The following is a 22,994-nucleotide window of genomic DNA, read 5'->3' on the forward strand; positions in this document are numbered from 1 at the left end:
AGTACTATCGCAGTCAGATTCTAGACAAACAGATATCTCTATTTAGTAGAGTAGAGAGACCTTAACATGCAAGAAACATTTAAGAGAACCAAACAAAAAAAAGCTTAAGAAGAAGACGATAGATAGCTCAGTCTTCGTAGTCGCCTTGGGCATACTTGTCTTCGGGGTAATACACAGCCACTACTTGGTTTCCTCCAAATTTTCTTCCATTCATCCCCGATCTGGCCTTTGATGAGCCATCCACATCCGCATACTCTAAGAAAACCTGCATTAGTATTACCATTAGAGTATGCAATTTATATATGAATTTGGTAGACATTTGTATCTGAGGACTGAAATCTAACCTTCCCAACTCCTGGTGTTGGGTCATGATCTGGATTAGGCCTCGGAATCACAACATTCACCAAGTTACCTGCACCCAAATGACACACCAATAAATTATCAAAAGTTCATATTGGACTATGTAAAAGCCTGAGTATATGCTATGTGCTAATGGTATAATGTCAGAACATACAATAGTAAAAAAAAAAACGAATTGCTTACCGAATTTACCACCTTCTTGGCTCATGTCCTCCATTATGTCTGCATATTCTGCATCGTCTCTAAGGTCATCAGCTGTAACCACTTGAGTCAAACAGACAATCTTGGTGGGAGTGCCTCCTGGTTGTAACATAGCCTCTGCAACAAAGTTTGAGAGATATTTAAAATTAGTGATCTTTTAGATAGATAGAGTGAAAGGCCAACGATTTGTAAACAAACTATAAAGTAAATTAAACAGACAATCAATCAAGTAAGCCTTATGGCAATAGATCTATGTCTGAACTACAAAAACCTGCGATGAAATCTAAGGAAACCAGTTACAGTATCTAAGCATGAAATTCTTAATGAGGAGAACAAAGAAGCAAATCTGATTACAACCTTGAGGACGAACAAAAACAAAGCCTTCACGTTAACAAAAACCTTAACGTTTTAAATATTGATATGATCATGTATTGATCCAACACACTAAGCTACATGGACTAGTAAACTATGAATTCAACAAACAAAGTAACTGTTAGCGTTTGAGCCTGTGCTCAAACCTGCAACAAGAAAAGATGAATCAGTGTGATGAAGATGAGAAGCAAAGCAAAAGAAGAACAGAGCAGAAGCAAAGACGAAGACACGTTGGAGACGTGAAGAGAGGAGTCAACGATTAAGAGGAGGAAGACACAAGTCAACAAAGGAGATCGGGCTTACTGTTTTGTCTTAAGGAGACGTTGGGCTACTTGGTTAAGCCCAACTATGGTTCTATCTTAAGGAGAGTAGTATGCAAGAATATGTAAGTAGTAGAGTGGCTTGCAAGAGTCTAGAGTTAGTTATGTGTTTAAAAGCATGCTTGTGTGTGTAAGTGTGTAAGAAAGTAGTAAGTAAGTATGTGTATGTTGTGTAAGAGAATCATGCAAGCTTTATTATCAATGTACTCGTTTAAAGTGCTTAAACCGTTAAACGTTTCTTGTTTTCTCTTTAGAACAATGAAGAAGAATACGGAGTTATGGACGAATGGTGTGGGGAAAGGAAGAATTAAAATAACCACTAAACTCTTGCACACACATTATGCACTGGTCTTCTGTATTTAGAAATACTTTCTCTTGTTATAATTCAAAGATACACAAACTAATAATTACCAATTCAATTTACAAAATATAGTGTCAAAGAAAAAGATCAAAAAGATTCAAAAACATTGTTTTTTTTAACAATGGCTGGTCATAAAAAGAGTCTTACCCGTCTTTTCTTTGTTTCAGTAATTGATTATATTATCATTGTTCAGCGGATTAGGAGAAGGAAGCAAATATATAAACTATAAAGATATGATAAAAGACAGAATTCCAGCTTGCGGCAGTAAAAGCCCCCAAAGAATGTGTCAAATTTCCAGTCAACCTTTACCATCGTGGTTGTGAAATTGCTACGCGTTATCGTCGTGAACAACATCCGGATTCGGGTTAAGAATATATGTATGATATGATATGTCTAAACCATTTTCTATAAACTATGAATTTTTTTATTATTATTGATGTGATATTGTATATCGTCATACCGTCAAAATTTAATTATTGTAAGATACTTTTGTTTTATTTTGTAACCTGGAATTATTTTTTTTTATATACTAATAAATTAATATGTTACCATGCATAGCTTAAACTTCTTGTTAAAAAAAAAAAAAAAAAAAAAAAAAAAAAAAAACTTCTTGTAATAGTGGTATTTACTTGTAAATCATAGTTAGACGAGTATTTTGACATTTGGTAATTGAATCCGAAGAACTTAAAATTGTTTGGTCAAAACTTCTAAACTCTTTCAAAAACTCAGCACCCCTATTTGTGGTTATGTTGTAAAGATCCACTAATAACCAATAAAACATGTGAGTCTTGTGATATATTGTAAAACATGTTCGTTATAAAATTCACAACCACATTGTCGAACTTTGTTTATATTCCCTTATCATAATCAGTCTTACTATTAGCATAATCAACTGTTTATGTACTGATGTCTTCTAATTAGAAAACTTAAAAAGGTAAAGAAAAAATAGAAAAAGAAAGAGCTCAGTTAAGAGGCCATATCACCAGATAAACTGGAGAAATGCAAAGGACCCAACCTTTACAGAAACCGATTTCATCACAGCTCTATTGCACCAGCCGGGAATCGAACCCGGGTCTGTACCGTGGCAGAGTACTATTCTACCACTAGACCACTGGTGCTACTTGTTTAAATGTTACTTCTTCAGTTATTTATACATAAACTCTCATAGTTCATATTTAATGAGAACATTTTGTATAATCTAATGTGGCAGGGATCTATTCTACCACTGACGCTATTTTAAGTGTTCAATGAAACCAAAAACTACTATTACCAACACACACCTTGATTGGCACAATGTAAGGAATGGCGTCAGTGTTCTAGTGGTAGAATAGTAAAACCAAATTAAACCGAAGCAGATTTCCAAAATTGGTTCAGCTAGGAATTTTGTTATGAATCAGAACTCAGAAGGCTAATGAAAATCCAAATTGAACAACAACCGTATAAATAAATATGTCAATGTTGTTTGTTGGTAATTTATCAATAGGAGGAGAAACATTGATAGACAGACAATTCAAAATTGAACTAAACCAGAACTCAAAAGTCGGTTATAGCTTCACATTTAGCTTCCAATATCTTCACAGCTTCAGTGAAGAGAACCTCTGGAGGCAGTGATCCGGTGGACTCAATGTTAACTGAGAAAAAAGACGACAAGAAACTCAATTACGATATCTTTCAGATCATGAGTAGCAGAGTAAAAGGAATGGGTTTTATTTTTCTCTTCTTACATATAAAATGGTTCTTAACACTGCCAAGATCCACATGGTCTACCAAATCATCGTCTCTTACGCATTCCTTACACAATGTGCACTTACGTGGCTGCGCTACTGTTGCCCTTTTCTTACCTGTTTTCCACAAGTCAGTATGAAATCAAATTTAAGTAAGTCATGCAGCCAAGTTCATCAGCTTGCATAAGATTTTATACTTCACCTTTTCCCATGTCTTCAATGTCGAAAACATTCTGTGGGCAGACGTTTACAAGTCGTTCAGCAAGTTCATCCTCAACTTCCCCACGTAGAACCACCTAAGATAGTATAAACAAAAGCATTACGAAACATATATATTGGGATGAGGAAAGACAAAACAAAGAGCTGTTTCCCATAAAGCATATGATAGATTGATGTATATACTTCTCACCTCAGGATGCATTCTATACCAAGCAGTCCCTACTGGAGACCACTTTGCATGTGTTTTACCAATGCCCTTAACCGCATGAGCTTCGAGCTCGATTTCCTGGGAAAAAAGAGATAAAAGAAGATGCACATGTTTCATCTCTCATTGCAAGTATGGTCTGCTTGGGTGTATATAAAAAGAATGTACAGAAACACTACCTGACCAGGGGCGAGTTTTGCTATCAAGATATCGAGGTCGCATGGAGTGATAGGATTATTAGCAAATTCAGGTAATGAATCTTGGCTGCAACTGAATGAAGTGTAAGTTTTTGGCTTTGAGGTTTTATTTTCCGATTCTCTCAGAAGCTCACTTCCATTTGGTAACCATTTTAAATCACTCGTTAAAACTACAAGAAAACGAAATGATATCTTTCATGAGAGATGGAGCTGATAATAAAACAAGAAATCTTCTGATGCTAACTAATGAACATATATTACCTTTAAGACGTGGTCTATTTTTCGGACATTTCACATGGAGTTTGAATACAATGGTGTTCTTTTCATTCGCCTGATCATGTTCTATCATACACAGATAAAGAAGTAAGCTAATCAGAAGAATTATCATCATATGTAGATGGATCACATACCACTGAAATATATGCTTACCGGATAAATATTCAAAAAGTCTTGGATCTGCGGCAATTGGAATAAGACCCATCCTGTGAGCAAGAACTTCGTCTATAATAACCGATGTGTTGTACGCTATCAACACTTTTTCAATAGCCATTGAAGGAACCTGCAATAAAGAAAGAAGCACTTTAAGCCAAAGATTACAACAATGAGGGATTCATCAGAGGTTGTATGAAAACTTGACAGACCTCAGCTATAAGGATCCTTCGGAATGCATTGGCAAACGCTGCATCAATACCAATCATATCAAATTCCATATCTGTCTTTGTGAGACTAACCACATCAACTTTGAAGTTATCATAGAAGTTTCCTAGCTTCACATTGTCGTCCTCTTCCGTAGAAGAAACATAGGTACCCGAGTAAATGGCACTCGCAGTCTACAGAAAACACAAACACAAGATTAAAGACTTCAAATTTCAAACAATCACTACTCAATATCATCTTGAATTTGAAAACAAAAGGTGTATTCTGGTAAAACACTTAAGAGCCAAACTCGTAAATTCACAGCTTTTCACAGGAAAAAACAAAACTTTTACTCTGTATCATGAACACAGCAACGATAGAACTCAAACCCACATGGGATCATTGAGAAAAGCTATAAAATTTGTAATTAGATAAGCTTATAACCAACAAAACAGAGCATAAAAGATTGTAACTTTGAACGAGAATAGTTCTTACATGAGCAGGAGCGTTGTTTTTAGAGACGACACGAGTTTGCTGGGCTTTGAGATGTGGAGGAAGTCCGGCAGGGACGTCAGGGAGATCGTCTATGTTGAAATTTTTGGCGAATTGTTTTTCTGCTTTAGTCACCATCCTTGTCTAGGTCTATAGCAGAACTAGGGTTTATCAAATTGAGAAAGAGAATTGAAGGGTTTAACAAAGGAAACCACAGGGGGTGAGGAAAGTAGTATTGGGTCAAAGAGTGAAGTCGAAGAAGCTTACCTGTGGCCGAGAGAATTGAGCAATTTAGAGAGAAAGAGAGAGTAGGAGGCGGCGGCGAGGAGATGAAGAACAAACGGTGAAGGGTTTTGAAAAAGCCGCCGGTTTTATTTAATCCCTTAACTCTTTCCGGTTCGAATTAAAACGCATTATTACCAAAAGAAACAATAAAAAATTCATTTCAAAAGAATACTTCTTCTTTTTTTACATTTCAAAAGAATACTGTTTAACACTAAAAATAAAGCCATTACTTTAAAAAATAAAAATTTATTCCACAAGATGAATACTTTCTTTTGCTCATGATTTTGTTTTATAGCAAAAAACAATAATAAGAATTTATTCTTTTTCGGTGAATTGTTTAATTTAAAAAAAAAAAAAAAACTTTTCTGCAATCAATTCGCAGCATATTGGTTAAGCTAAGAATATAAACTAAAAACATATGTAAACAACAATTCTAGGAATGACTCCTTTTGTTTTTGGCATCTACTGTGAATGATAGGCTTTTTTGAACTCTAATTAATATTGGTCAAAAAAAAAATGTCGATGGGACTCTTCTACGTTAGTATCTAAGAATGTGGCAATAGCACTACTTAATTTAGAGCAAAATAATAGAAGAAAACACGACACTTACTTCATCAAATTTTTGTTGGGCAATGAGAATGTTGTCTATAATAAAGTTTCCGGCTACAAAACACATATTTGTATCTCGGATATCAAATACAGAAGAAGAAAAAAAAACTTTGAGGTGCAGGCTTAGAATCTTTGAGATCATCTTATGTATAACATTACAAAGGCTAATACAGTAGGTCGGAATCTTGACATTTCCTAGAGTTCTATCTCCTTCGGGAATTAGGTAAATATTGGAGCATCAATGCGATGAGCAAGTCATGACCAAATACTACAACAGTTACAAGTTACATTCCTTTGCGTAGCAATCAATCAGCAAATGGTATATTGGTAATTTACTGACACTCTGCTAATAGAAGGAAGAGCTCTTCATCGGTTATGGCTCCCATCTCCATTGCCCTTTCCAACACACTTAATCCTCCACCATCCTCTATTGATGGACGAGCACCTCTGTCAAATTCAAAGAAGAGAGACACTAAGTATCTACTCAAAGTGCCCCTCATGAGATTTATTAGTTAGTGTGTTACCTTCTCAGCAAAACCTTTGCAAATGCGTTGTTCCCTGATGCGATGCAATGGTGTAATGGAGTTCGTCCGTGGTAATCTCTCATGTTTATGTCAGCCCCGAACTGCAACAGCAGTTCAAGCAAGATTGGGTCACCGCTTTGACACGCCACATGCAACAATGAGCAGCCTTGAAGACAGTTTCTTGCTTCGTTCGAATTCTTGATTCTCTGACACGCATTTGGATCGTGCCTTTTCTTTACTTCATCTGGTGCATCAACATGGTGGTGGTGATATACATCAAGGTCAGTAATATCATCGAACTTGGTATTGATGATATTTGCATCTGCTTTTACAATGAGTCGGTAGATGTCTCTTATGTTCCTGCTTTGAACCGCTTCCCATATTCTACTTGAGGCAGTAGAATTTGCTTCTCTTTCATCTTTGACAACTAGTGCTTTCTCCAGGTACTAGCTAGGCATAAACATTATCAGCTTTAGTATCATAAGCCTTTTCTATTCACAAGAATATGCTCATTTGGATGATGCGTCAAGTGACATGAATCTGAGGTCTATGTATGCGAAAACTTTAAGAACTAAATCTCATACCTTTCCGTTAATATATTTCTCCTTCAGAGTAAACCAATCTTCTGAAGATGGTTTCGAAACTGATGCAAGTGTGTCTGTCGATCCCTTTTCACTGTAAATATTCAACAGAAGATAGGATCATAGGAAAGTAAAGATCACCAATCTCATGATTTTACACAATTGGGAAAATAGAAACTTGTAAAAGAGGAACAGATGATTTTGATTCAAGGAATGTTATTTCTTGATTGTGTTATAGAGACAGTCTTTACTTATATAAACAATCTAATTTTCCTTGAGAAATTATACCTGTCATCGTCAAGGTGATGAAGTAGCTCCTCCCAGACTGAATTACAGTATCCGTTGCCTAAGTTCCGAAATAAGTCCAAGATTGTAGGCTCCCATACTTTCACATCCAATGTGAGCGATCTCACCTGCAGACATTCTTTGACATTAGCTAAATATCTAAGCTTCATACACAGATGTTTAATTCAGCAAGAAATATAAACACTTCATCTTAAAAAATTGAGCTCTGCAAATTTTGGTTGATGCAAAGATATATAGCACATGGTTAGCTTTACAACAAATGAGCTTATACAACCTCGAACTAAATGGAAAGAAGCTACGCAATATCGTACCAAAATGAAGAAATTTACCTTGGATATATGAACGCCGAGATTCCTGTGAACACCAGAGCATTCAATGCACATCAAAACTCCAAGATTCAATGATGCCCAATCGGGGTCAGGTGCATTGCATTCTGCACAAGTGTTATTTCCAGGAATTTCTCTGAGTATTGTAAGGACGTCATCCCCCACATTTAGTCTTTGATTATAATCTTCTTTTTGATTCAGGGTGAGGTTTTCAGTGGCAGGACCAGAACTAGTATTCTTTTTATCCAAGTATCTTGCTGGTGACTGCAGAAGATATTAGATTCTATAACAACACAAAATTTTCAATTTGAAGGTAAAAGAAAAGTATGAGACTCATATTGAGTAAACCTGCTGCAGAAAATGAGAATTCAGACGTATTGTTATAGCTGCTGTGATCTTATTTACCCAATCCATCCTATCAGCTCCATTTTCAGCCTGTAGCATATAGAAATAAATTGTGTTGGCCTCTTGATGCTATATTTGCTCCTTCACGTTTCTATATCTAATAAATTTAGTACCTGTAGTGTGTAAGTCTTTTGAGGAGATATAATTCTAAAACAGAGTCGAAGATCTGTGTCCTCTGCGTCCAATTTTATCAGTGAAGTACGGAGATCGATCATATTGCAATCTAGGCTTCCCTGTGAAGCTGATCGATTGTGTCTTGTACGAAATCTCCCAAAGACGCCGCTACTATGCTCTCCTAAACCACTGTAGTAATGCTGAGATTTCTATAAATAGAAAAAGATGATTAGAAGGATAGAAACTGAGAAAGTGAAACTTAAAATAAAAGAATACACAGGTGAGAGAGATTTGTTTAACAGTCAACAAATATAAATATAGCCAAGACATGAGGGAGTGCTAGTATATCTACATAACTATAAAAATGTACGAAATTGGACATTGGAAATTGAACTATAACCAAGTCTCAAAGAGCTTATGGATCTCTTTCATGGAAACGAGGAAGTGAAAAGGAGCTTGGCAAACATACCGCTGATTTATTACCGGTGTTTCTGTAATAGTATAGGGATCCATGGTTGTCAAGCACAAAGAATCTCCTTTTCCAATCAGCTCTCAAACTAGCTGATCGCTTTAATAGATACCCTTGTTTAGTTACCTGCATTAGTACACAAGACAAAATAAGTAAGACATTAGCCTGGACAAGAACTGAAGCAGTGAAGTGTATAGCTAATCACCAAATGAGTCATCATAAATCTCAATGTCTACATGGTTGTAAAGCAGTATTATATCTAATAACAGAAGGCCCAAGTCTTGAAGCCAGAAATATTCTTTGCGAGCGCAACTCAAATATTGACACTATTACTTTAACTTTATAAGCATCTGAATGAGAGCTGGATTAATTGTGTCAGTTAGAAAACAACAGTAGGGTAAGCAAGATCCTGTCAATATAAATAGCCATATTCAGAAACAGCGACCATTATATCTTTGGACAAACTATGCCACTTCTAACCATTTTCCGGTGGCAAGACAAAACTTAATCCATTTCTTTACCAGAGAACCATTGGAACAATTTGTGAAAACTATGGTTTGGAGAACCTTACTTCCTTGTCTGCTGTTGAAACTGAGTTTGCTTCTACGTTTTTACGGGGGATAGCTCTATAAACATGGTTTCCACCAACATCGGAGGGATCTGCTTTAGCAGAGGCCTGTTGGCTGTCTAATTCAGATTGAGTCCTGAATTCTTGAATGCGTTGTGCAAATCGATCTTGTTCAATCTTAGACTGTTCTTTTGACTGTTGTGCGTATGTCAATACCTGTAAGAGGAAAAGTAGCAGTATTAATGAATTTTATTAGAGAAAGCTTTAAGTATCTTTAACTGTTAACTCTCTAAGTCTGCACATCACTATTTCTCTCTTCGCTTAAGACTATAAATTTATTAAAGTCACATGTTAGCGTAGTACAAGTTATAGTACAAGTTATTAAAGTCACTATTTTTCCTTTTTAGCTTTTTTTACGGAACAAAAAGGGAGAGATACATGATTTAAAAGAGATAACTGGCACCTATTTCATATGCATTTGTAAACGAATTAGCATTACAAGCTCCCAAACTTTTTCTGCTTATTTGCATAGTCAGAAAGGATTTGACATTAAGGTGGTACCTGATGGATGTAAGGCTCCAATTGACTTAATAGATCATAACCCTGGAGAACAAAGAGACCACATTAAGGAGTACAACGAGGTACTGATGTTTCCCTTAGTTGGTCACACTTGGTTACATCTCTAAATGCAAAATAAGAGAAGAAACATACAAGCTTAAAATATTTGAAATGGGAATCCATAATTGCACTTATAGATTCCAAGAACTCGTACTTCTTTTTTGCTTCAATGGTCATCAGTGAATTTACCTGCATTCCTTAAACCAAAGAGAAAACCATTTAAATGCAGAAAGGTCAAAAGACAATCGTAGTAGTGCTTCTATTCGTAGACTTAGCATACTAGATTGAAACGACTTTTCTCAAATGCTGACTTCGAGTTCTCCAAATCCTATAGATTGACAAGTTCGTTAGAATCCCAAAGATATAATATACGGTTATATAGTGCACATGTACAGTTTATGCATGCCTGAATATGGATAAGGAGATTTTTCTTGAATATTTACATATATGAAATATATTGCCAATACCTCTTCCAACTCAGCAACAATGTCTCCTCTGGTATTCTTCTTTAGCGACACAAACTTTTCGCGTGCCTTCAATTGAATAAGAAAATTCATTGCATAGCTTCAGATCAAGAATTCCAGGCACAACATCATATCTTAGATAGATTAATCATCAACTACGATGCTTGTCAGTCGCCCATGTTGGAAAATGAATACAACAATTTTTTCTGCAAACTTGTTTCACATAAACAAATAAACTTCCATCTAGTCTCCTTTTATATGACCAGGACCAGCTATTTATATATTAGTGTGGAAACAAAAAAAAAACTAAGTTCTAAGTTCTAACTGTAGTGCACACTGACACCTATAACATATTTATTCAAGATACTAATAAGGAGGATCTCTCCATGCACAAAAGTAAACGAAGCACTAGACTATAATCAATTACCTGATCATAAGAATGGACAGCTTTATCGAACCGACGCCGAGACTCCTGAAAAGGTAGGAAAAAAATAGTAAAGTTGATATTGGTAAATAATTTTAGATTTTGATAACATATTATATAGATCAGTGCAGGAAAAAATGTACTTTTCTTCTAAAACGATTTACTCAAGAAAAGGAATATATATAAATAAAAAAGGGACAAATCGTTTTTAAATCCGACCTAACTAATGGCAAGGGGTTTAATAGAACTTGTCAACAAGTGGATTCAGAAAACAACAACCTATTTTTTTGTTTATTGATCAATCTGGAGTCTATGATATTGGACGATCACATTTTAGACTTCACAGTACAAGAAAGTAGAAAACAATCAAAATTTGCAGGGTAATAAAGGTTACCTTTGCTTCTTGTAGATCAACAGTCATAAAGTTTGTCAGCCTCTCAAGTAATACATGCTCCACCTACAAAAAGACAACATTTATACAAATGATGCAGTGAAGGGAAACAGCTTTCAAGCAAATATTCAAATTGGTTATCAAACTCATTATATCTTAGATTTCTCTACCAAACATGTGTATAAAGAATAATACGAATAAACAAGACTTGTATGCCCTAAAAAATTTTTAGCGACCAGACAAAAATATAGCTTCCACTCACAAGATATGATGAGAGTTACCTGTGAGCGAAGAAACTCCTTATAAGAGGAGAGCTCTCGAAGTGTATTTATGAACTTAGATATTACTGGACCTGGTGCCACCCAAAAGTATAACACCGAAATATATCAGAAACATGAACTTCTAGATATTTTCTTGGATATTCAGTCAATCACATCATAAGAAAAAAGTGGGAAACTAGAACTCATGAACTAAGAGTTCATACAGGAGTTATCCAGATTGAGCCTGTGAAACTCTATTAAAGCTATGCTTCCTATTTATCATCCAACGTTCTCAACATACCTAAGTGGTTTTTTTTGTAATATCCTTCCCACTACCACTGTCTATCCCAAGTGTAACCCAGACCTCCAACAACGTTTACTTAGCTAAAACCAGGCGTCAATAAAATGCCTTGCTTTAAAAGTTCAGTAAATTAGTGGATGAGAATCCCAAAAGGAGAAACAGCAAAACCACCACTACTTGCATAGATCAGTACTTTATAATTAACTGGTGAGCTAAAGGAATGCATCATAGTATATTTATATCAACCAAAGAGCCCACAATCTCCTCTGTGGAGAATGTATCAAAGTTCATAGCACCTAAACTAAGTAATCAACTAATAAGAGTGGGCAAATTAAATTGAAAGTGAATAAACAACCTCCAATTGAAACACTGACTGGATCATCATGTCCAGCACCAAACTCTTCAAGAGAATCTGCAAAGGCACTAACTCCAGTAGATGCCTCTCCTAAAGCTCCCCTATAACAAAAAATAATGCAATTCCTAAGTTTCAGAAAAGACAACTGAAGAGAAAGATACAACAAGGAGACAGAAAAAATGAAGGTGAGAACGAGAATGCTAAATCTAATTCATTGAAAAATTCCTTCCCATTGAGTCTTAAATGGTACAAAGTTTAAAACTTTCAGCTTTCAATGGTCAAACAGTTCAAGAGAATGACTTATGAATAAGACAAAGCCTTATATAATAGAGAACCAGAGAAAGATGATTAAGATATTACGACAAAAAACGGAAACAACCAAAAAAAGTAGGTAGAGATACTCTTCTTACATGAACTTCTTAACACCTTTGTATAACTTCTGACAACGATCTTTAAGCTCATCACTTGTCCCTTCCAAGGAGAAGACCTGATCCAGTCAATAAATCAATCAAGTTTCAAAACTTTATTGGAGAAAACTTGAATATATCACTAATGAGGTAAAAAGGTAGTGTACCTGTTTTTGAAACATTGGGGAATCCTCAAGATTGATAAAACCCGCCATTGTTAAGATAAAACACGAAGAAGCTTCAGACCAAAAGTCTACGAATCGAGTCAACAAGACAAGACAAGTAAACCCTCGAATTGCTGTCTTCTTCGATTTGAAAATAGATCTCGCGAGTTTCAGAGGCGTTTTCAGCTGTCTGATGATGTTTTCATTTGCTTCGAGAAGAGAGACACAGAAAAATCTGGGAACTAAAGTTGTTTACAAATAAACCCCTCATTTTATTATTTATTACAGAAACAGAGGAAAATAATATCAGATAACAAAACCATCCTCATGTCACATGTCTTACGAAATTTAAGTAAGCCACTTTAATAAGTTCAAAATGTTGTTGTAACAACACTCAAAAAGTAGAATTTATCCATCTTGCTCAGCTTTTAGGCTCTCCAAATTTTCCATTTGAAACAACAAAGTTACAAAAAATTCTTTGTCTTTGTTCGTATGCTCTCTAATTTCTCTGTTAAAGATTTTGTCCTCATAGTTGCGATCGTCATCTCTCTGTTTTTTTTCGATAACGGTTTTTGACATGTACACCCACACACACCCCAAAGAAATGGATCGAACTCATTAATTTTAGGATGTAAGCAAATACCCCAAACCATTAGATTGCACGGTCTTGCTCTTGTTATCTCTCGTTTGATTTATTCTAGTTTCTTTCTTCTGTCCAAAAACACTTTTATATCTTCTTCACGGCTTGTTTCCAAAACCTATCATTATAATTTATTTCCATTAAAATTTTACTCCATTGTGTTGGTTTGAAACCTATGTATATGATGACTTAGAAAAATGTGTATGTATTTTTAGTATGAGTTTTTAAGTTTTACTTTTGATTTATTTTGGAGAAAAAAATAACTAAGATTATAAAGTTTGAGGTTCTCTATTAAAAATGATAATGAAAATTATGTTAATAATGTTTTTACTTATAACAAATAAAGAATATGTTCAAAAACCAAATTAAAGCTAGAGAAAAACCATATACATTCAACATCTAAAGAAAACTAATATGGTAGTGCAATTAAACCTGACTAATCTCGAAAGAAAAATCAAACCGAAAAAAATAAAAATAAAAAAATAAACTTCTGAGCTTATCCTATGAGAAAGTTAACTCAAAGTAAGATTTTAAAAAAATATCAAAACGGAAATCTGTTGAGCAAATTAATAAATAGAAGATTAAAAATTTGTACTTGTTGTTCAAGCTTCTTTAATGGAGACCCCAGTTCTTTATATTTTTTTGAAGAACACATCTTGAGAAGACATCTCTCATCATCCATGTCATACACCTCGTACAGCATCCGATGATTTAGGTTTTGTGGTGAATATATCTTAGCTAGCATCAACATATTCTATCAAACAGTTTTAAGATTGAAGGAAAAAGAGATAAAAAAGAAGAGGTTTTCATCGTATTCTTTACATGTACATTCAACATCTTATCAGGATATGCGCCATGAGCACTTGTTAGCTTGTCAAGTTCGAACTTTAAACAACTAGTTCTTTACATGTACATTCATCAACTAGTTTTTTACCATTTGAGATGAAAGAGTTGAAAAAATTATTCAACCCATTCAATTTTAAAAAATTGAAAAAAATGAGCAAGTTATAACAACAAAATGTTCAACTTGTTCAGCTACAATTTTGGAGATGAATAAGTTGAATGATATTCGATCCAAAACTTTTCGACTCAATACTTTTAATCCATTCAATTTTAGGCAACCATCCGTAGCCATACATGTAGGATTAAATTCCAACGAAAATCCTAAAGCAAATGACTTAATTACTTTTTTCATAATGCTTATTTACTTTCATTTTTAGAAAAAAACTAAAGTAACGGTCTTCATAGAAACCATAGGTTAAAATAAAATAAAATAAAAGGTTTTTAGGTTCCAACTTTACTTTTTACCACACACCAATCATTTCAACTTTTGACAATTGCGTCAAATACATATCCCCAACGGTAAACTTTACTCTCTGCCTTACATTATTGTCATCCACTTGTTGCAAAGTTCCACATTACAAGAATCATTCGATTCTCTTCTATCATCATCTTCTTCTTCTCCATCAAAATTCACCAAAACATGGAAGCTCTAATTCACCACTTCACTCTCCTCTCCGATCAAGCTCTTGTCGACAAAACATTCGACCCTTCAAGAATCGAGGACCTCATGCGTCTCTTTGAAGTCGATTCATACAAAGCTTGGGCAGCTCTCGAATCCGAACAGCAACAAGAACTCGAAGAAGCTGAAGAATCTCTCCGTGAAGCTGAACTTGAACTTGATCGGTAACATTTTCGTCTTTTCTTGTATGGAATTTTCATAGATCTGGAGAGATCTGATTTTTATGGTTTCTTCAGGGATATGGAGTGGGGGATGGAGGAGTATAGGCGGACGTTGGAGGAGATGGAGAGGATGGAGGCGGCGGAGCTGAAAGAGCTTGAGGAGAAAGCGGAGACTGCTCGGAGAACGGGGAATTTAATGGAGAAAGCGGCGACAGTTGCCGCGAAACGACATATTGCGGCGGCGATGGGATCAGCCGCCGCGTCTATGAGATCAGCTTGGAAGACTGCAGCTGGAAATAAGGTTCATCCATCTTGATCGATGATGATGATGATGAATATGATAAGATGACGATGATTGTCAAAGTATTGGTCCCCATGTTATAGGATTAGTAGGTCAAGAACATTTTAATGAATAATTATTTCCTTTGATAAACATATGGGTTACTACTTACTATTGCCGAAGAATTATGAATTATAGGTAGTTTCTAGTTTATGTATCTGTAATTTGTAATCAATATATATTTATGGGATTATAGGAAGTCGTAAAATGTGGTACTAGTTTATTGGTTTGATGGTAGAACAGAAAAAAAAAAAAAAAAATTGGTGGGACACCTAAAAGTACGAAAAAATTACATAAAAAATATGCGTCATTCGGTTTTAGAAAGAAAGATATGTATGTGATGTTGTTATTCTATTATGCGGAAGCATTAAAGTTTGGGTGATTTAGTGACAAATTTGTCATAGAATCGACACATAGATCAGAATTGAGACAACGAACGAAAATCAACTATAAACCACCGTTTAAGTGCCCTTTCGGTTTCGACAAAAAAATGTGCCATTTCGGCTGATCTCTCGAAGCTTTATCTCTCCAAAATGTTTACATATGGCGCTTATGGAAAAGCAGAAACACGCTTATGTTCCATCAAACCAATAAACTAGTACCACATTTTACGACTTCCTTATAATCCCAAATATACTGTATATTGATTACAGTATACAAATTATTTTTACTCTAAAATGGTGCGTATCACAATACTCACCAAAAGAAAAGATCATTCATTAACACCAAATGATTAACAAATTAACAACAATGCCTAAAATGTCTCCACCGCGAACTATTTATATAATCTCCGACCAAGACTGCGTTGGCAAACTATCCGTCTTCGACGCTCCTCTGTTCATCAGATACCATATTTCTTGGCCCGCAAGAAATTATCTCTAGGGTTAGGGTTTTCGCAGATGGGTCATGGAATAAATGCGGTAATGCAAGAGGTTTTGGATTTGGGTTTACAATACTGTAAAAAAAATTATCTTCGCTCCAAAAAGTGAACCAAATAAAATTAGATTTGTTTGTTTTACTTTTTTCCTCCACGGGAAAGTAAATATATTAGTTCATTAAGAACACCACAAAAGAAAGGAAAAGAGTTCTCTACCTTTGTGTATTTTTTTTTCTAATTTTTTGCTAAGAGATTTTAGGAAAATAGTTAAAGAAAGGTAATATTAAAAAACATCTCAGATTATGGAAATTCTCCGAATATGGAATAAGACCAATAATGGGGAACATGCAATTAATTATGAAGAATAAATAAAATGTACTATAAAGAGAAGAATCTCTGTCTGTCTGTCTGTGTAATTGGGGTTTCTTTCTTGCAAGTGTTTCAACATGGGAGGCAAAAAAACAAAGATTGAGATTAAGAAGATCATAAACAAACCCGCAAAAACGGTTGCTTTCACAAAACGCAGGGAAGGTCTCTTCCGCAAAGCTTCACAGCTTTGTCTCCTCTCTCCAGCCACTCAAATCGCAATCTTAGCGGCTCCTATGACTTCCAAATCTCACGCTTCTTTCTACTCTTTCGGTCATTCCTCTGTCGATAACGTTGTCTCCTCTCTGCTTTATGACCATCCTCCTCTTACGGCAAACCAAGACAACAGGTCAGGGTTAGGGTTTTGGTGGGAAGACAAACGTTTTGACGTATCGGAGAACGTTGAGGAGTTAAAAGAGGCGGTCGATGCTGTTTCGAGGATGTTGAACAATGTGAGATGCCGATTAAATGATGCCGTGAAGAGTACTCAAAGAGATGGAGGTTTAGAGATTCTTCATCATCAGGAGGAGGAAGTTCTTCAGACTCGCAACGACGAGACAAAGACGAATCAAACTCACGAATTTGAAGGCGGCGAAACTTCTGGTTCTGCAAGTTGGTTAGAGAACGAGGATGATATTCTTCACTTTGATGATGATTTTTATACTGGTATTGATCCTTTGTTTTGATCAACTTATTTTATCATCTAATCTATTACTGATGCACTTGTTTGGATTTTAAGAGTGGCACAAATCTACTCAATAATAATAATATACGAAAACTTTTTCAAGTATATAAGATCCTAAATGTTAGTGTACATAAGGGCGAAAGAAGATTACGAGCCAAATCCCTCAGAGTCTTTTTATGGCTTATGAACAGGAAAGAATATTATCGGTCGAGTCAAATCATGGAACCTTTCATCTTTAGGAAGATCAATGGTCCGTTGATATCTCTCTCTCTCTATGCTTTTTCTGGGAATACCTTAAGGAGGAAATCGATGAATCGTTTAGAGTAAAGTGTAGGCTCGATGGCTGAAATTGTCATTGGATCATATTTCATAGATTTGCAAGTATGTTCCACTTTCTTCTTCATGTTGTACTCTTGGAGGATGTCAATGATGCCCATGTATACAACCACATCATATACTTCAAAGAGCTCGACCGTTCCTGATTCCTCGTTGTCTTGGCCGAGTTTGTGGTGGGCTTGAGCTGGCATGTTCACTCCTAACTGTACCCGGAGCCTGAATAAGATGATTCCAAAAGGTATGGTTGGGGACAATTTAATGAACAGGAAATAAGGTTATTGGACTCTGAGTGATCTTGTGGAGTCAAGTTAGGTTTTTGCAGGAAGTTACTAACCTTGCAGTTCCAGGTAGAATAAGATCAACTTCTTTCTCGCCAACAGAGAATGCTCGTAGTGTGCTTCCTCTGATGTGAGGACCCGGGGCGGTATTAACGGAATTGGGTTCATGGGTAACCATTAATAGCCCTTTTGGAGGAATGGAGGGTTCACGAGGCAAATTGACTGATGAAAGACAAAACAAAAACAGTAAGAGACACAAATCCATGACATTTAAATCTAGTTTACATAGACTCCATGTGTGAGCTCTAGAACTATACCATATAGTGTCGTAGAAAAACTGATCACCTGATTTATCTAAGCGAGTGAACGACTATTCTCTCTAAACTGAAAAGATATATAGTCACTAAAAGGGTTGAGAGGCCTACCGTCAACCGAACCAACACTATCACTTTCTTGATCTGACATTTCATTGGGAGGCTCCAGGATATCAGTAAGTGGATCGGGGGCTCTAAAATGTAATCCCAACAGAAGACTGTAATCAAGGATTTGAAGAGATTCCAAGAACGAACAGTCTAAAATAATTTGCCTGCCATGTGGGAAACAAAGAGGTTCCACAAACAATTAGGCAGACACAAATGCGAAAACTACAGCAATATAATTACGTGCAAAAAGAAAATAAATATAATGAGAAATTCAAGGAAGGTATGTGTGAAGACAGCATTGAAAGTAAGACATTTGGTACAACCTCTTCTCTGCAGCTCATTTTTCTACCATCTTAATTATTTCAGTAAAAGCGTTTGCAAATCATAGGAAATAGCTGCTTTATTCCTTTTCAAGGGTTCTGTTATCTCTCGTTACAGAGAAATTATTAAGTGCTTCGGTTCTCTAAATACTAGTTAGTTGACTAGGCTATCAATCAGGTCATGCAAAAATGGATTTGATGAGAACTCACTTGAAGAGAGCCTCTCGCAGCAGCTTGTCCATATGAAATTCATAAGCTAGATCAAGATCTTTCAATGTAGTCTTTTCTCCAATTTTATTCTTTTCTGTATATCTCCCTTGTGTTGAGCCCTTTAGGTCATAGCGACGATGAATCTTCAATTCTGTGCAAAACATATTCCCCATGACCACAAAGCGTACCTGTCAGAGAAGCACAACGCCCATACTAAAAAGAAATGAAATATAATGGAATTAATACATAGAAGGGATCAGACTAGTTCTTACCTTTTTACCCCACTTGAGTTTTATTCTGTGAACTCCAAAAAATTTCGTTATGAGCGTATTTTCATAGTCTCCTACATGTTCATAGTACCTAGGCAACATCCTAAGAAGAACCTATAACAGAAAGAGATGCTCTCAGTTATGCATATACATAAACCAATGAGATGTTACTACCTTATAAATTAAAGATTATGTGATACACTAAGAAAAATACATACAAGGAAAGACAGGCTAGACTATCTGTAGGTCACATGCATCCTAAAAACGCAACAAGAAAACCCAACAGGAGCAAGAATTTGCTTACTAACGAAGGGTTTACAATATCCCCAAGGCCCAAACCACTATAATTCATTACGACAATCAAGTAGAGATAGCAGCTTGGTTTAGTCATATCAAACCTTCAACTCAGATCTTTTTAATGTCTTTATCACAAATCTGTCGTCATGAGAAAGGTAGAAGATACTGCCACTTTTCCCAGGGGAAGAAATTTCCCTCAAGCCATCATCGCCACATATAGACATCATGTAGTCTGCAGCATCTAACTTGAACATCTCCCTTAAATTCCTATGACATGCCATTGAGATAAATGCATAGTAAATCATTTGAAGAGCAGGTATTCTTGCATCCACTAAGAAAACGTGTTTATGAACAAAAGAGTCCTCTTGGTTTATACTGATTTTAAGCATTTTTTTGGAATGTGGCGAAAGAAAGTTACCTGAAAACCATAGGACAATAGTCTTTCCAATCGAAATCAATAGACTTGTGTGGAGGTGTATACTGGGAACCGTTTCTAGGGAAGAACATCATGATTCTGGCTCTTTCACTAAAGTCAGAAGCACGAACTTCCCGCGGAGGCACTGGTGTGATTTTCCCAACAGTATACCTGTGAACTTCAAAAGATTTGTTTTGTAAGAGCAATAACTAGTACAAGCATGGTCTGACTGTTTGTGTTCTGGTCTAAATCATTAATCAAGTCATAGTAGGCAAAAATAACTGTATTTCTAGGCTACAACTGAGTAGTCTCAAGATCATACGAGAATTGAGGAACATGTTCAGAGGTGGTCTGAATGAAGATCTCTTGATAACTAAGATCTGTGAAAATTTGTTCATAAGCTTCCAGAAAGATAAATGACTTGTGTCTCGAACTTGTTTACCTGATACCGAGTTGGAGGTTAAGCATTAGATAATGGTTCCATTTCCCCCCTAGAAAGCTCACACAAGCGCTAACTGTGACTTCTTTAGTAAGATTCAAAGGTCTAGCCCTGTGTGACATGTCGATAGAACTCATAATTCGTTCTTTAATCAAAACTCCTTGCATGTATTCCCTTTCAAAAACAATAGGGTTCTTATCCCGGATCTCGCTTTGACCAGAGTCAACAGACCGTGCAGATTTGGATGAAGGCCCATGATGCATAAAGTCTCTAGGGGGATCACTGGTGCTCCAGTAATCATCAGGATACCTCTCCGAAGTTCTTGTCAGTCCGCTTGTTGTGGTTAACTCAGAAAGACTTCGTGATACAGCTTTTGAAGTCCGTAAATCATCAATATTTATTGTTGAATTATGAGAGAGGAGGAAGTTGCCGGTGTCATCGTACCCAAAATGCCGATGCCACTTCTTTAGAGAAGGGTGTTTACTTCCAGCAGGATAAAAGACTCCACTCCCATCTTTTAGGCCACGTGACCAGGTTCCAAAATAAAAACCACCATCCGCATACTTATAAACTCCAGATCCATGTCTAAGACCATTCAACCAAAACCCATTAAAGAGATCACCATTTGCCCAGCTCATAACCCCTCTGCCAGACATTTTACCTTTTTTCCAGTTCCCAATGAACCTATTTCCATTGTACCAAGAATAACTACCACTACCATCTTGTAATCCTTCTCTCCATGAGCCATCATATACATCTGAGTTACAATACTCTTTCCTTCCTAGACCGTGCCTAACATTCATCCTCCATGCTCCAGCGTAGACAGATCCATCAGGCGAAGTCAATGTACCAAAGCCATGAAGGTATCCCCCGGAGAAATCTCCCTCATATTTAGCTCCAGATGACCACATAAGCTTTCCTCTCCCGGATATCTTCCCTTCTTCCCAATCACCCTCATAAATGATACCATCAGGCCATGCATACTTTCCCTTCCCATGAGGAAGTGTTCCTTTGAGTTGACCAGAATAAACATCACCATTTGAGAATACTCTCTCTGCAGGCCTGAAGATAGACAAAAAGTACATTCCAGATCTAAGAATTGGAAAATAACAAGAAGAAAGTAAATTACAGGAAGATCCGTTGACAAGGAATAATAACACACCTTGTTTCCATCTTGACAAGGATCTATCTGCTGATTTCAATCTTACATTTGATACCTTACCACGCTCATCAATCCATCATATGAGCACATGATATAATTAAACAATTTCTTGAGTTTTAATTACATTAAAGATACACCAATCCAAGAGGACTTCATGGAACAATAGCCCATTCTTCAACTCAGATCTTCATAGATCCTTGTTCTATCTATTTACCAAACCTCTCAGATGATTCCACACAATGTGTTGAAAATGACAGATTCTCCTGGACCTCAAGAATTCACCAATGATCCACCCCTGTCACTGGAAAAGAGAAAAATTAAAATCAGGGTTTAACCAAAATTAAGGTCAAACAATACAGCTAATCAGTGGATTCAAACATAAAAATCCAAAGATTGACCACCAAATACCCAATTGTGAGCACAATGCAACTCACCCATCACCAACTAAACGAAATATAACAAAAGCTATTCCAATTAACTAATTATACAAGTAATTAGAGAGAAAGAGAACAAATCAATGAAGTTTTGAACTAAAATTCTCAGCAGGAAACTGAGAAATCTCGAGTTCAAATCCCAGAAAATGACTTTACGAGCTACAATACGATAGATGTGAAGAACCGACAGCAAAATTCAAAACAAAAACAATCCAATAATCGCGTCGATTCGCAGAAGATGACTCACAGAGATGGAGCTTAAGAATCTCCTTGAAAACTGGAGAAGAAGAAACAAAAGGAAGAAGAAACCCCTAGATTAAGCAAAGGTTGATAAGTCGTCTTCTTCGTTGAAGATAGAGAAGCTCTTCTTCAATTCGGAGAATTTCGTCTGTCTATAAATGTTCCCATGCACGCTAAGTCCTCTCAGTCTCAAAGAGTCTTCTTTTTTGCCAAACTTTTTTTTTTTCGATCTGTTTTTCCCTTTATTTTTTTTGTGTTTATAAAAACATTTTGTAAACTTTCAAAAAAGTATTGGGTTTTTTTTCCAGTTTTGGGCCCCACATTACTCTGGTCTTAATTTTGTTGGGATTGTACGGTTCAGACGAAAAAGGCCTATCAAGATAAAATATCATATTTGTTCTTTTTATTATATACTATCTTGAATAGTAAATAGTAATGCACATATTTTAAAAATATTTAATTAGTAATTTTTGCTAAACAAAATTTTAATCTTAAATATTCTATTTAATATATATTTAATTTGATTTTTTTTTAAACCAAATTTCAACCTTATACATTTTATTTTGTAATAAAATTTAGCTATCTATTTTATCATATTAAGTTGGATTTTAATTCTTTACCTAATAACTAAAATATGTATATCATATCAATTATATATCTTAGTTAATATTAATACTAATTAACAAATATCAAAACATAATTAAAATTAAAAAATAGAAATCTACAAAAAAATTATAGATTTCGTGTTAAGTATGTATGTATATATACAAACCAAGTTTTAAAAAACAGATCAATTTTGATAAACTATAGTCACGTTATTAGGCCAAATTTTGAGATTATTATTGGACTTCTGACATCTTCCTCTTATTATAGAAAAAAAAAATCCACTAGAGTCAAATTGAGATCTTTTCCTATTGTTTGTC

At 35.6% G+C, this 22,994-nt stretch overlaps 6 protein-coding genes, 1 non-coding gene and 1 pseudogene across 15 annotated transcripts; 3 read left to right on the forward strand and 5 right to left on the reverse strand.

The window, feature by feature from the left end:
• Positions 1 to 72: 72 nt before the first annotated feature.
• On the reverse strand, positions 73 to 1,203 carry AT1G60830 (RNA-binding (RRM/RBD/RNP motifs) family protein; the record flags this gene model as incomplete). Of its 2 annotated transcripts, NM_001333918.1 has the most annotated exons (4): positions 73 to 265; positions 345 to 412; positions 544 to 678; positions 1,080 to 1,203. In NM_001333918.1, the coding sequence occupies 3 exons, from the start codon at positions 671 to 673 to the stop codon at positions 128 to 130; spliced, it is 336 nt and encodes a 111-aa protein (NP_001320689.1). In that variant the 3' UTR covers positions 73 to 127. The 2 variants fall into 2 exon arrangements, with proteins under 2 accessions (NP_001320689.1, NP_564764.1); NM_104765.2 differs by lacking the exon at positions 1,080 to 1,203 and having other exon boundaries at positions 99 to 265; positions 544 to 673.
• A 532-nt stretch (positions 1,204 to 1,735) lies between these two features.
• On the forward strand, positions 1,736 to 1,983 carry AT1G60835 (annotated as a pseudogene). The gene has a single exon.
• A 678-nt stretch (positions 1,984 to 2,661) lies between these two features.
• Positions 2,662 to 2,732, reverse strand: AT1G60840. The gene has a single exon. It is a non-coding gene; the product is annotated as a tRNA-Gly (tRNA).
• Positions 2,733 to 2,982: 250 nt separating this feature from the next.
• Positions 2,983 to 5,483, reverse strand: ATRPAC42 (DNA-directed RNA polymerase family protein). Of its 4 annotated transcripts, none has more exons than NM_179502.4 (10): positions 5,355 to 5,483; positions 5,091 to 5,237; positions 4,601 to 4,789; positions 4,389 to 4,518; positions 4,221 to 4,301; positions 3,942 to 4,129; positions 3,748 to 3,843; positions 3,541 to 3,634; positions 3,339 to 3,455; positions 2,983 to 3,245 (listed from the first exon to the last, which is right to left on the reverse strand). In NM_179502.4, exons 2-10 carry the CDS (start codon positions 5,223 to 5,225, stop codon positions 3,148 to 3,150), a joined length of 1,128 nt encoding a protein of 375 aa, NP_849833.1. In that variant the 5' UTR covers positions 5,226 to 5,237; positions 5,355 to 5,483; the 3' UTR covers positions 2,983 to 3,147. The 4 variants fall into 4 exon arrangements, with proteins under 4 accessions (NP_849833.1, NP_176282.1, NP_001320360.1 ...); NM_104766.5 differs by having other exon boundaries at positions 2,986 to 3,245; positions 5,091 to 5,248; NM_001333919.1 differs by having other exon boundaries at positions 2,986 to 3,245; positions 5,091 to 5,483.
• Positions 5,484 to 5,926: 443 nt separating this feature from the next.
• AGD2 (ARF-GAP domain 2) lies at positions 5,927 to 12,894 on the reverse strand. 3 transcript variants are annotated; one of them, NM_104767.4, is made up of 19 exons: positions 12,662 to 12,894; positions 12,498 to 12,574; positions 12,088 to 12,188; positions 11,453 to 11,523; positions 11,175 to 11,237; positions 10,784 to 10,828; positions 10,360 to 10,425; positions 10,173 to 10,220; positions 9,986 to 10,081; positions 9,836 to 9,877; positions 9,278 to 9,490; positions 8,707 to 8,832; positions 8,237 to 8,446; positions 8,067 to 8,153; positions 7,722 to 7,982; positions 7,375 to 7,499; positions 7,090 to 7,180; positions 6,506 to 6,951; positions 5,927 to 6,428 (listed from the first exon to the last, which is right to left on the reverse strand). In NM_104767.4, exons 1-19 carry the CDS (start codon positions 12,707 to 12,709, stop codon positions 6,314 to 6,316), a joined length of 2,331 nt encoding a protein of 776 aa, NP_176283.1. In that variant the 5' UTR covers positions 12,710 to 12,894; the 3' UTR covers positions 5,927 to 6,313. The 3 variants fall into 3 exon arrangements, with proteins under 3 accessions (NP_176283.1, NP_001322222.1, NP_001322221.1); NM_001333920.1 differs by lacking the exons at positions 12,498 to 12,574; positions 12,662 to 12,894 and having other exon boundaries at positions 5,971 to 6,428; positions 12,088 to 12,376; NM_001333921.1 differs by lacking the exons at positions 10,360 to 10,425; positions 10,784 to 10,828; positions 11,175 to 11,237; ... (2 more) ...; positions 12,498 to 12,574; positions 12,662 to 12,894 and having other exon boundaries at positions 5,997 to 6,428; positions 9,986 to 10,338.
• A 1,473-nt stretch (positions 12,895 to 14,367) lies between these two features.
• Positions 14,368 to 15,924, forward strand: MEE9 (maternal effect embryo arrest 9). Its single transcript, NM_104768.4, has 2 exons — positions 14,368 to 14,984; positions 15,057 to 15,924. The coding sequence occupies exons 1-2, from the start codon at positions 14,782 to 14,784 to the stop codon at positions 15,295 to 15,297; spliced, it is 444 nt and encodes a 147-aa protein (NP_564765.1). The 5' UTR covers positions 14,368 to 14,781; the 3' UTR covers positions 15,298 to 15,924.
• A 720-nt stretch (positions 15,925 to 16,644) lies between these two features.
• Positions 16,645 to 17,250, forward strand: AGL56 (AGAMOUS-like-56; the record flags this gene model as incomplete). Its single annotated transcript, NM_104769.1, has 1 exon — positions 16,645 to 17,250. One exon carries the CDS (start codon positions 16,645 to 16,647, stop codon positions 17,248 to 17,250), a length of 606 nt encoding a protein of 201 aa, NP_176285.1.
• Positions 17,251 to 17,257: 7 nt separating this feature from the next.
• Positions 17,258 to 22,382, reverse strand: AT1G60890 (Phosphatidylinositol-4-phosphate 5-kinase family protein). 2 transcript variants are annotated; one of them, NM_104770.5, is made up of 10 exons: positions 22,079 to 22,382; positions 21,398 to 21,698; positions 20,239 to 21,297; positions 19,800 to 19,967; positions 19,483 to 19,648; positions 19,088 to 19,198; positions 18,816 to 19,003; positions 18,289 to 18,449; positions 17,920 to 18,085; positions 17,258 to 17,801 (listed from the first exon to the last, which is right to left on the reverse strand). In NM_104770.5, the coding sequence occupies exons 2-10, from the start codon at positions 21,406 to 21,408 to the stop codon at positions 17,522 to 17,524; spliced, it is 2,310 nt and encodes a 769-aa protein (NP_176286.2). In that variant the 5' UTR covers positions 21,409 to 21,698; positions 22,079 to 22,382; the 3' UTR covers positions 17,258 to 17,521. The 2 variants fall into 2 exon arrangements, with proteins under 2 accessions (NP_176286.2, NP_001185275.1); NM_001198346.1 differs by having other exon boundaries at positions 17,316 to 17,801; positions 21,522 to 21,698; positions 22,079 to 22,314.
• Positions 22,383 to 22,994: the final 612 nt, after the last annotated feature.

Source organism: Arabidopsis thaliana (genome assembly GCF_000001735.4).
Source record: "Arabidopsis thaliana chromosome 1 sequence".
Taxonomy (NCBI): domain Eukaryota; kingdom Viridiplantae; phylum Streptophyta; class Magnoliopsida; order Brassicales; family Brassicaceae; genus Arabidopsis; species Arabidopsis thaliana.